Genomic DNA, 12995 nt, shown 5'->3' with positions numbered 1-12995 from the left:
ATTAGTATTATATAATATGTTAGTAGTAGTAGTAGTAGTAGTATTATATAGCATGTTAGTAGTAGTATATATCATTATATTAGTAGTATTATATAATATGTTAGTAGTAGTATATATCATTATATTAGTATTAGTATTATATAGCATGTTAGTAGTAGTATATATCATTATATTAGTAGTATTATATAATATGTTAGTAGTAGTATATATCATTATATTAGTATTAGTATTATATAGCATGTTAGTAGTAGTAGTATTATATAGCATGTTAGTAGTAGTAGTATTATATAGCATGTTAGTAGTAGTATATATCATTATATTAGTATTAGTATTATATAATATGTTAGTAGTAGTAGTAGTAGTAGTATTATATAGCATGTTAGTAGTAGTATTATATAGCATGTTAGTAGTAGTAGTATTATATAGCATGTTAGTAGTAGTAGTATTATATAGCATGTTAGTAGTAGTAGTATTATATAGCATGTTAGTAGTAGTAGTATCATATAGCATGTTAGTAGTAGTATTATATAGCATGTTAGTAGTAGTATTATATAGCATGTTAGTAGTAGTATTATATAGCGTGTTAGTAGTAGTATTATATAGCTTGTTAGTATTGTTACTATTCCAACACCATCATTAAGTTTGCCAATTACACAACAGCTGTAGGCCTGATCACCGATAGCGACGAGACAGCCTATAGGGAGAAGGTCAGAGACCTGACCGTGTGGTGCCAGGACAACAGCCTCTCCCTCAACGTTATCAAGACAAAGGAGCTGATTGTGGACTACAGGAAAAAGAGGACCGAACACGCCCCCATTCTCATCGACGGGGCTGTAGTGGAGCAGGTTAAGAGCTTCCAGTTCCTTGGTGTCCACATCATCAACAAACGAGAATGGTCCAAGCACACCAAGACAGTCGTGAAGAGGTCACGACAAAACCTATTCCCTCTCAGGAGACTGAAAAGATTTGACATGGGTCCTGAGATCCTCAAAAGGTTCTACAGCTGCACCATCGAGAGCATCCTGACAGGTTGCATCACTGCCTGGTATGGCAACTGCTCGGCATCTGACTGTAAGGCACTACAGAGGGTAGTGTGAACGGCCCAGTACATCACTGGGGCCAAGCTTCCTGCCATCCAGGACTTCTATACCAGGCGGTGTCAGAGGAAGGCCCTAAGTCATAGACTGGTCTCTCTGCTAACGCGCGGCAAGCGGTACCGGAGTGCCAAGTCTAGGTCCAAGAGGCTTTTAAACAGCTTCTACCCCCCCAAGCCATAAGACTCCTGAACAGCCAATCAAATGGCTACTCAGACTATTTGCATTGTCCCCCGGAACGCTGCTGCTACTCTCTGTTAGTATCTTATTATATTATGCGTAGTGACTTTAATAACTCCACCTACATGCACATATCACCTCAATCACCTCGACTAACCAATTTGGTTATATATATCATTGTTAGACCAATCTTAAGACCTGGGGAATAGTTACAGGGGAGATGAGGGGGAGAAGGGGGGGTGACTTGGGGAGAGGCGCGGGGGGGTGAAGTAGATAATAAAAAATAAATATTACACTGACAGAAGTTCCAAAAGAGTTAAGTTTGAAATGTCAATATATATATATATATATATATATATATATATATATACAATGTTGTGGTGATGTATGAAAGGGAAAATAAATAAACATAAATAAGGGTTGAGGTAGATAATATACAAAAGTGAAATAAACAATAAAAATTAACAGTAAACATTACACATACAGAAGTTTCAAAACAATAAAGACATTACAAATGTCATATTACATCTATATACAGTGATGCAATGATGTACAAATGGTTAAAGTACACAAGGGAAAATAAATAAGCATAAATATGGGTTGTATTTACGATGGTGTTTGTTCTTCACTGGTTGCCCTTTTCTTGCGGCAACAGGTCACACATCTTGCTGCTGTGATGTCACACTGTGGTATTTCACCCAGTAGATATGGGAGTTTATCAAAAATGGGTTTTAAAATTCTTTGTGGGTCTGTGTAATCTGAGGGAAATATGTCTCTCTAATATGGTCATACATTGGGCAGGAGGTTAGGAAGTGCAGCTCAGTTTCCACCTCATTTTGTGGGCAGTGAGCACATAGCCTGTCTGCTCTTGAGAGCCAGGTCTGTCTACGGCAGCCTTTCTCAATAGCAAGGCTATGCTCGCTGAGTCTGTACATAGTCAAAGCTTTCCTTAAATTTGGGTCAGTCACAGTGGTCAAGTATTCTGCCGCTGTGTACTCTCTGTTTAGGGCCAAATAGCATATCTGTCTGTCTCTCTTTTCTCTCTCTCTCTTCTCTCTCTCTTTTCTCTCTCTCTTTTCTCTCTCTCTTCTCTCTCTCTTTTCTCTCTCTCTTTTCTCTCTCTTTTCTCTCTCTCTTCTCTCTCTCTTTTCTCTCTCTCTTTTCTCTCTCTCTCTTCTCTCTCTCTTTTCTCTCTCTCTCTTCACTTCTCTCTCTCTCTTCTCTCTCTCTCTCTTCTCTCTCTCTTTTCTCTCTCTCTTTTCTCTCTCTCTTCTCTCTCTCTTTTCTCTCTCTCTTTTCTCTCTCTCTTCTCTCTCTCTTTTCTCTCTCTCTCTTCTCTCTCTCTCTTCTCTCTCTCTTTTCTCTCTCTCTTTTCTCTCTCTCTTCTCTCTCTCTTTTCTCTCTCTCTTTTCTCTCTCTCTTCTCTCTCTCTTTTCTCTCTCTCTTTTCTCTCTCTCTCTTCTCTCTCTCTTTCTCTCTCTCTCTTCTCTCTCTCTTTTCTCTCTCTCTCTTCACTTCTCTCTCTCTTCTCTCTCTCTCTCTTCTCTCTCTCTTTTCTCTCTCTCTTTTCTCTCTCTCTTCTCTCTCTCTTTTCTCTCTTCTCTCTCTCTTTTCTCTCTCTCTCTTCTCTCTCTCTTTTCTCTCTTCTCTCTCTCTTTTCTCTCTCTCTTTTCACTCTCTCTTTTCTCTCTCTCTTTTCTCTCTCTCTCCTCTCTCTCTCTCTCTCTGTAGTTGGGAGGTGCTGAGGTTCCTGCTGTCTAATCTCAGATGGTGGATGGAGGAGTATCGCTTCGATGGCTTCAGGTTCGACGGCGTGTCATCCATGCTCTACCACCACCACGGCATCGGTGAGATGTGTGTGTTAGTGCGTGCATGTGTCTTTCTCCATATCATATCGCTGTTCAAACCAGACAGGCTTTTGAGTTATGCAACTCTCAGTAGACACTCACACAGTTATGTACCTCTCAATATAAAGAGATGAAAAGATAGAGTAGGCGGGAGAGGGAGAGAGAGATACTGTAGTTGGTGAGTAATGTTTGAGACCTTGGCATTCCAAGTGAATACAAGTGAGAATCTGTCTGAACTAAACTGAGCTCTCTGTCCTCTCTGTCCTCTCGCTCGCTCTGTCCACTCTCTTTGCTCTCTCCCTCTGTCCTCTTTTCCCCTTCTCTCTTTCTCTCCCTCTCTGTCCTCTTTCTCTGTGCTCTCGTTTGTTCTTCCTCTCGCTCTCTCTTCTCTCTGTTCTCTCTCTTTCCTCTCTCTCTCTCTCTGTTCTCTCTCTTTCCTCTCTCTCTCTGTTCTCTCTCTCTCTTCTCCCTCTCTGTCCTCTTTCCCTCTCTCTGTTCTCTCTCTTCTCTCTGTCCTTTTTCCCTCTCTCTGTTCTCTCTCTCTTCTATCTCTCTGTCCTCTTTCCCCTCTCTCTGTCCTCTCTTCTCTCTCTCTGTCCTCTTTCCCTCTCTCCCTCTCTGTCCTCTTTCCCTCTCTCTGTTCTCTTCTGTCTGTCCTTTTTCCCTCTCTCTCTGTTCTCTCTCTGTCCTCTTTCCCTCTCTCTCTGTTCTCTCTCTCTCTGTTCTCTCTCTGTTCTCTCTCTCTGTCCTCTTTCCCTCTCTCTGTCCTCTTTCCCTCTCTTTGTCCTCTTTCCCTCTCTCTGTTCTCTCTCTCTGCTCTCTCTGTCCTCTTTCCCTCTCTCTCTCTCTGTTCTCTCTCTTCTCTCTCTCTCCTCTTTCTTCTCTCTCTATCTCTCTCTCTTTCCCTCTCTCTCTGTCCTCTGTCCTCGCTCTTCTCTCTTTCTCTCTTCTCTCTCTCTCTTCTCTCTTCTCTCTCTCTCCGTCTCTCTTCTCTCTCTCTCTTTCCCTCTCCCTCTCTTCTCTCTCTCTCTTCTCTCTCTCTTTCCCTCTCTCTCTGTCTCTCTCTCTCTGTCCTCTCTCTCTCTGTCCTCTCTGCAGCCATGTCTTTCTCTGGTGGTTACAATGAGTACTTTGGGATGCAGGTTGACGAGGACTCGATCATACATCTGATGCTTTCCAACCACATCCTACACACACTCTACCCCGACTGCATTACCATCGCAGAGGTAATGTCACACACCTAATCTAGGAGCTCCTTCACATGCTCTGCCCACCTCGTGGTTCCACTCTGCCCACCTCGTGGTGGTTCCACTCTGCCCAACTCGTGGTGGTTCCACTCTGCCCACCTCGTGGTGATTCCACTCTGCCCACCTCGTGGTGGTTCCACTCTGCCCACCTCGTGGTGGTTCCACTCTGCCCACCTCGTGGTGGTTCCACTCTGCCCACCTCGTGGTGGTTCCACTCTGCCATATGGGACTAATCTGCTTTATAAGACATCATCTAATCACACTTTCACACTAGACTCAGAAAAGGTTTAGAGAATCAGAGATGATACATTTCCATCCAGAGATGATAAACATCCGTCTAGAGAATCAGAGATGATACACTTCCATCCAGAGATGATAAACTTCCATCCAGAGATGATAAACTTCCATCCAGAGATGATAAACTTCCGTCTAGAGAATCAGAGATGATACATTTCCATCCAGAGATGATAAACATCCGTCTAGAGAATTAGATATGATACACTTCCATCCAGAGATGATAAACTTCCGTCTAGAGAATCAGAGATGATACACTTCCATCCAGAGATGATAAACTTCCGTCTAGAGAATCAGAGATGATACACTTCCATCCAGAGATGATAAACTTCCGTCTAGAGAATCAGAGATGATACACTTCCATCCAGAGATGATTAACATCCGTCTAGAGAATCAGAGATGATACACTTCCATCCAGAGATGATAAACTTCCGTCTAGAGAATCAGAGATGATACACTTCCATCCAGAGATGATACACTTCACGTCTAGAGATGATATACTTCCATCTAGATCAGTGGTCACCAACCAAGGCATTTGTCAATCGCAGAAAAAACAAAGCCTTGCATTCCATTTTTGTTTGTATTGGTCTTGCGCTGTTGGCGGTAGGTGCTTTCAGCTGTAGGGCTGCCCTTTGGGAATGTGAAGTGTTGGGGGTAGGTGCTTTCAGCTGTAGCGCTGCCCTTTGGGAATGTGAACTGTTGGGGGTAGGTGCTTTCAGCTGTAGGGCTGCCCTTTGGGAATGTGAACTGTTGGGGGTAGGTGCTTTCAGCTGTAGGGCTGCCCTTTGGGAATGTGAACTGTTGGGGGTAGGTGCTTTCAGCTGTAGGGCTGCCCTTTGGGAATGTGAACTGTTGGGGGTAGGTGCTTTCAGCTGTAGGGCTGCCCTTTGGGAATGTGAAGTGTTGGGGGTAGGTGCGTTCAGCTGTAGGGCTGCCCTTTGGGAATGTGAAGTGTTGGGGGTAGGTGCGTTCAGCTGTAGGGCTGCCCTTTGGGAATGTGAACTGTTGGGGGTAGGTGCTTTCAGCTGTAGGGCTGCCCTTTGGGAATGTGAAGTGTTGGGGGTAGGTGCGTTCAGCTGTAGGGCTGCCCTTTGGGAATGTGAAGTGTTGGGGGTAGGTGCGTTCAGCTGTAGGGCTGCCCTTTGGGAATGTGAAGTGTTGGGGGTAGGTGCTTTCAGCTGTAGGGCTGCCCTTTGGGAATGTGAACTGTTGGCTGTAGGTGCTTTCAGCTGTAGGGCTGCCCTTTGGGAATGTGAACTGTTCCCATTATGAACCATTTCATGTTTCTGAAGGTACAAACTGTTGTCGGCCGGCCCGGAGAGCAAATCAAGTGTTCTATAGGCCTACCGTTGGCCAATAGGATGGCTCAGAGGAACGTGTCTGCAGTCAAGTAGCAGGATGGCTCAGAGGAACGTGTCTGCAGTCAAGTAGCAGGATGGCTCAGAGGAACGTGTCTGCAGTCAAGTAGCAGGAGGGCTCAGAGGAACGTGTCTGCAGTCAAGTAGCAGGAGGGCTCAGAGGAACGTGTCTGCAGTCAAGTAGCAGGATGGCTCAGAGGAACGTGTCTGCAGTCAAGTAGCAGGATGGCTCAGAGGAACGTGTCTGCAGTCAAGTAGCAGCATGGCTCAGAGGAACGTGTCTGCAGTCAAGTAGCAGGATGGCTCAGAGGAACGTGTCTGCAGTCAAGTAGAAGGATGGCTCAGAGGAACGTGTCTGGAGTCAAGTAGCAGGATGGCTCAGAGGAACGTGTCTGCAGTCAAGTAGCAGGATGGCTCAGAGGAACGTGTCTGCAGTCAAGTAGCAGCATGGCTCAGAGGAACGTGTCTGCAGTCAAGTAGCAGGATGGCTCAGAGGAACGTGTCTGCAGTCAAGTAGAAGGATGGCTCAGAGGAACGTGTCTGGAGTCAAGTAGCAGGATGGCTCAGAGGAACGTGTCTGCAGTCAAGTAGAAGGATGGCTCAGAGGAACGTGTCTGGAGTCAAGTAGCAGGATGGCTCAGAGGAACGTGTCTGCAGTCAAGTAGAAGGATGGCTCAGAGGAACGTGTCTGCAGTCAAGTAGAAGGATGGCTCAGAGGAACGTGTCTGCAGTCAAGTAGCAGGAGGGCTCAGAGGAACGTGTCTGGGGTCAAGTAGCGTAAAAGAAAGCTACGGAAAAGTTTATACTGTGAGATTTCAAAACATCCAAAACCGTGACGAGAGAAAGACTGTGATGAATGAGTAGGAAAGTGGATTGATAGGCGGTTTCTGTCGGTGTCGGTCGGTTGCTTGGGTCTTTCTTTTTTAATATTGAGGAATATTTCACATTCTCAGTTCATAGGAGAAACAACGGATCTATTACATCATCGTAATCTAATCTACCCCCATGTGTTTAAATATATAATTATTTTAAATGGCCTGAACAACAATGCATTGGCAGAGCAGTTCAAGCATAGCCCGTATGCAGTGATAATATATTGGGCCTCAAGCTTACTGTACAAACCTCATTGATCCAGAACTGTTTTTTTAATTGGTTAATGTTGCTTAGGCTTCCGTTATTTAAGTCATGTGGTAGATCTCAGATTGCATTTGGTCTCTGTCTCTCTTCCTCTGACTTCCTCTAGGATGTATCAGGAATGCCAGGGTTGTGTAAACCAGTGAAGAATGGAGGACTTGGCTTTGACTACAGACTCAACATGGCTGTGCCTGACAAGTGGATCCAGGTGTGTGATATTGTGTGTGAGACATCTCTCTAATCAATTCAATCATGAAGCTGAATGACTCTGTCTCTAGCAACCTGTTATCTGGCCCAGACACACTGGTCTTCGTGGCTGGTTGTATTCAGTACTTTGTTTGGATTGGCCCATACAGATGGTCCCATATAGATGGTCCCATATAGATGGTCCCATATAGATGCTCTACATATGGTCCCATACAGATGGTCCCATATCGATGGTCCCATATAGATGGTCCCATATAGATGCTCTACAGATGGTCCCATATAGATGGTCCCATATAGATGTTCTACAGATGGTCCCATATAGATGGTCCCATATAGATGTTCTACAGATGGTCCCATATAGATGGTCCCATATAGATGTTCTACAGATGGTCCCATATAGATGCTCGACAGATGGTCCCATATAGATGGTCCCATATAGATGTTCTACAGATGGTCCCATATAGATGTTCTACAGATGGTCCCATATAGATGGTCCCATATAGATGCTCGACAGATGGTCCCATATAGATGTTCTACAGATGGTCCCATATAGATGGTCCCATATAGATGGTCCCATATAGATGTTCTACAGATGGTCCCATATAGATGCTCGACAGATGGTCCCATATAGATGGTCCCATATAGATGCTCGACAGATGGTCCCATATAGATGGTCCCATATAGATGTTCTACAGATGGTCCCATATAGATGGTCCCATATAGATGGTCCCATATAGATGCTCTACAGATGGTCCCATATAGATGGTCCCATATAGATGCTCGACAGATGGTCCCATATAGATGCTCTACAGATGGTCCCATATAGATGGTCCCATATAGATGCTCTACAGATGGTTCCATATAGATGGTCCCATATAGATGCTCTACAGATGGTCCCATAGAGATGGTCCCATAGAGATGGTCTACAGATGGTCCCATATAGATGCTCTACAGATGGTCCCATATTGATGGTCTACAGATGGTCCCATATAGATGCTCTACAGATGGTCCCATATAGATGCTCTAAAATAGATGGTCCCATATAGATGCTCTACAGATGGTCCCATATAGATGTTCTACAGATGGTCCCATATAGATGTTCTACAGATGGTCCCATATTGATGTTCTACAGATGGTCCCATATAGATGCTCTACAGATGGTCCCATATAGATGGTCCCATATAGATGCTCTACAGATGGTCCCATATAGATGCTCTACAGATGGTCCCATATAGATGCTCTACAGATGGTCCCATATAGATGTTCTACAGATGGTCCCATAAAGATGCTCTTCAGATGGTCCCATATAGATGGTCCCATATAGATGCTCTACAGATGGTCCCATACAGATGGTCCCATATAGATGCTCCCATACAGATGGTCCCATATAGATGCTCCCATACAGATGGTCCCATATAGATGCTCTTCAGATGGTCCCATATAGATTACATTTACATTACATTTAAGTCATTTAGCAGACGCTCTTATCCAGAGCGACTTACAAATTGGTGAATTCACCTTCTGACATCCAGTGGAACAGCCACTTTACAATAGTGCATCTAAATCATTAAGGGGGGTGGTGAGAAGGATTACTTATCTTATCCTAGATGCTCTACAGATGGTCCCATATAGATGCTCTACAGATGGTCCCATATAGATGCTCTACAGATGGTCCCATATAAATGTTCTACAGATGGTCCCATATAGATGGTCCCATATAGATGTTCTACAGATGGTCCCATATAGATGCTCTACAGATGGTCCCATATAGATGGTCCCATATAGATGCTCTACAGATGGTCCCATATAGATGTTCTACAGATGGTCCCATATAGATGCACTACAGATGGTCCCATATAGATGCTCTACAGATGGTCCCATACAGATGGTCCCATACAGATGGTCCCATATAGATGGTCCCATACAGATGGTCCCATATATAGATGTTCTACAGATGGTCCCATATAGATGGTCCCATACAGATGGTCCCATATGGATGTTCTACAGATGGTCCCATATAGATGTTCCAAGGATGGTCCCATATAGATGGTCTACAGATGGTCCCATATAGATGCTCTACAGATGGTCCCATATAAATGTTCTACAGATGGTCCCATATAGATGCTCTACAGATGGTCCCATACAGATGGTCCCATATAGATGCTCTACAGATGGTCCCATATAGATACTTTACAGATGGTCCCATATAGATGCTCTACAGATGGTCCCATATAGATGTTCTACAGATGGTCCCATATAGATGGTCCCATATAGATGTTCTACAGATGGTCCCATATAGATGGTCCCATACAGATGGTCCCATACCGATGTTCTACAGATGGTCCCATATATAGATGTTCTACAGATGGTCCCATATAGATGGTCCCATACAGATGGTCCCATATAGATGTTCTACAGATGGTCCCATATAGATGTTCTACCGATGGTCCCATATAGATGTTCTACAGATGGTCCCATATAGTTGTTCTACAGATGGTCCCATATAGTTGTTCTACAGATGGTTCCATATAGATGGTCTACAGATGGTCCCATATAGATGCTCTACAGATGGTCCCATATAGATGGTCCCATATAGATGCTCTACAGATGGTCCCATATAGATGGTCCCATATAGATGGTTCCATATAGATGGTCCCATATAGATATTCTACAGATGGTTCCATATAGATGGTCCCATACAGGTGGTCCCATATATATGCTCAACAGATGGTCCCATATAGATGGTCCCATATATATGGTCCCATATAGATGTTCTACAGATGGTCCCATATAGATGGTCCCATATAGATGCTCTACAGATGGTCCCATATAGATGCTCTACAGATGGTTCCATATAGATGGTCCCATATAGATGTTCTACAGATGGTCCCATATACAGTGCCTTGCGAAAGTATTCGGCCCCCTTGAACTTTGAGACCTTTTGCCACATTTCAGACTTCAAACATAAAGATATAAACTGTATTTTATTGTGAAGAATCAACAAGTGGGACACAATCATGAAGTGGAACGACATTTATTGGATATTTCAAACTTTTTTAACAAATCAAAAACTGAAAAATTGGGCGTGCAAAATTATTCAGCCCCTTTACTTTCAGTGCAGCAAACTCTCCAGAAGTTCAGTGAGGATCTCTGAATGATATAATGTTGACCTAAATGACTAATGATAAATACAATCCACCTGTGTGTAATCAAGTCTCCGTATAAATGCACCTGCACTGTGATAGTCTCAGAGGTCCGTTAAAAGTGCAGAGAGCATCATGAAGAACAAGGAACACACCAGGCAGGTCCGAGATACTGTTGTGAAGAAGTTTAAAGCCGGATTTGGATACAAAAAGATTTCCCAAGCTTTAAACATCCCAAGGAGCACTGTGCAAGCGATAATATTGAAATGGAAGGAGTATCAGACCACTGCAAATCTACCAAGACCTGGCCGTCCCTCTAAACTTTCAGCTCATACAAGGAGAAGACTGATCAGAGATGCAGCCAAGAGGCCCATGATCACTCCGGATGAACTGCAGAGATCTACAGCTAAGGTGGGAGACTGTCCATAGGACAACAGTCAGTCGTATATTGCACAAATCTGGCCTTTGTGGAAGAGTGGCAAGAAGAAAGCCATTTCTTAAAGATATCCATAAAAAGTGTTGTTTAAAGTTTGCCACAAGCCACCTGGGAGACACACCAAACATGTGGAAGAAGGTGCTCTGGTCAGATGAAACCAAAATTGAACTTTTTGGCAACAATGCAAAACGTTATGTTTGGCGTAAAAGCAACACAGCTCATCACCCTGAACACACCATCTCCACTGTCAAACATGGTGGTGGCAGCATCATGGTTTGGGCCTGCTTTTCTTCAGCAGGACAGGGAAGATGGTTAAAATTGATGGGAAGATGGATGGAGCCAAATACAGGACCATTCTGGAAGAAAACCTGATGGAGTCTGCAAAAGACCTGAGATTGGGACGGAGATTTGTCTTCCAACAAGACAATGATCCAAAACATAAAGCAAAATCTACAATGGAATGGTTAAAAAATAAACATATCCAGGTGTTAGAATGGCCAAGTCAAAGTCCAGACCTGAATCCAATCGAGAATCTGTGGAAAGAACTGAAAACTGCTGTTCACAAATGCTCTCCATCCAACCTCACTGAGTTCGAGCTGTTTTGCAAGGAGGAATGGGAAAAAATGTCAGTCTCTCGATGTGCAAAACTGATAGAGACATACCCCAAGCGACTTACAGCTGTAATCGACGCAAAAGGTGGCACTACAAAGTATTAACTTAAGGGGGCTGAATAATTTTGCACGCCCAATTTTTCAGTTTTTGATTTGTTAAAAAAGTTTGAAATATCCAATAAATGTCGTTCCACTTCATGATTGTGTCCCACTTGTTGTTGATTCTTCACAAAAAAATACAGTTTTATATCTTTATGTTTGATGCCTGAAATGTGGCAAAAGGTCGCAAAGTTCAAGGGGGCCGAATACTTTCGCAAGGCACTGTAGATGCTCTACAGATGGTTCCATATAGATGGTCCCATATAGATGCTCTACAGATGGTTCCATATAGATGGTCCCATATAGATGCTCTACAGATGGTTCCATATAGATGGTCCCATATAGATGCTCTACAGATGGTTCCATATAGATGGTCCCATATAGATGCTCTACAGATGGTTCCATATGGATGGTCCCATATAGATGCTCTACAGATGGTTCCATATAGATGGTCCCATATAGATGCTCTACAGATGGTCCCATAAAGATGCTGTGCAGATGGTCCCATATAGATGCTCTACAAACACACACAGATTTAACACTTACTACTAATACTACTACTGTTACTACTACTGCTACTACTACTACTGTTACTACTACTACTACTACTACTGTTACTACTACTGCTACTACTACTACTGTTACTACTACTACTACTGCTACTACTACTAATACTACTACTGTTACTACTGTTACTACTACTACTACTACTACCTATGCTACTGTTACTACTACTAATACTACTACTGTTACTACTACTAATACTACTACTGTTACTACTACTGCTACTACTACTACTACTACCTATGCTACTACTACTAATACTACTATTGTTACTACTGTTACTACTACTACTACTACTGCTACTACTACTACTGCTGCTGTTGCTACTGCTAATACTACTACTGCTGCTGCTACTGCTGCTGTTGCTACTGCTGCTGCTGCTGCTGCTACTACTGCTGTTACTGCTGCTAATGCTACTACTGTTACTACGTTAATGCTACTGCTACTACTGCTGCTACTGCTGCTAATGCTACTGCTGTTGCTGCTGCTGCTGCTGCTACTAGCTGCTACTGTTGCTGCTGCTGCTGCCTGTGCTGCTGTTGCTGCTGCTAATGCTGCTGCTGTTGCTGCTGCTGCTGGTTGCTGCTGCTACTGCTGCTGCTGCTGCTGTTGCTGCTGCTGCTGCTGCTGCTGCTGCTGTTGCTGCTGCTGCTGCTGCTGCTGTCGCTGTGCTGCTGCTGCTGCTGCTGCTGGTGCTGCTGCTGTTGCTGCTGCTGCTGCTGCGGCAGCTTGCTGCTTGCTGCGCTTGTTGCTGCTGCTGCTGCTGCTGCTGCTGCTAATG

At 43.8% G+C, this 12995-nt stretch overlaps 1 protein-coding gene across 2 annotated transcripts in view; it reads left to right on the top strand.

Moving 5' to 3' along the window:
* Nucleotides 1-12995, top strand: part of gbe1a (glucan (1,4-alpha-), branching enzyme 1a) — a 188667-nt gene that overhangs the window by 104953 nt on the left and 70719 nt on the right. The window contains exons 8-10 of one of the 2 annotated variants that reach the window (XM_064971317.1): nucleotides 3006-3121; nucleotides 4220-4347; nucleotides 7264-7362. In XM_064971317.1, coding sequence (XP_064827389.1) covers nucleotides 3006-3121; nucleotides 4220-4347; nucleotides 7264-7362 — 343 coding nt within the window. The remainder of the gene's footprint in view (nucleotides 1-3005; nucleotides 3122-4219; nucleotides 4348-7263; nucleotides 7363-12995) is intronic. The other variant, XM_064971318.1, reaches the window with a different exon arrangement.

The sequence above is a fragment of the Oncorhynchus masou genome, chromosome 8, assembly GCF_036934945.1.
Source record: "Oncorhynchus masou masou isolate Uvic2021 chromosome 8, UVic_Omas_1.1, whole genome shotgun sequence".
Taxonomy (NCBI): Eukaryota; Metazoa; Chordata; class Actinopteri; order Salmoniformes; family Salmonidae; genus Oncorhynchus; species Oncorhynchus masou.
Note: the sequence above shows the minus strand (reverse complement) of the source record. Positions and strands in the feature narration are given on the sequence as shown.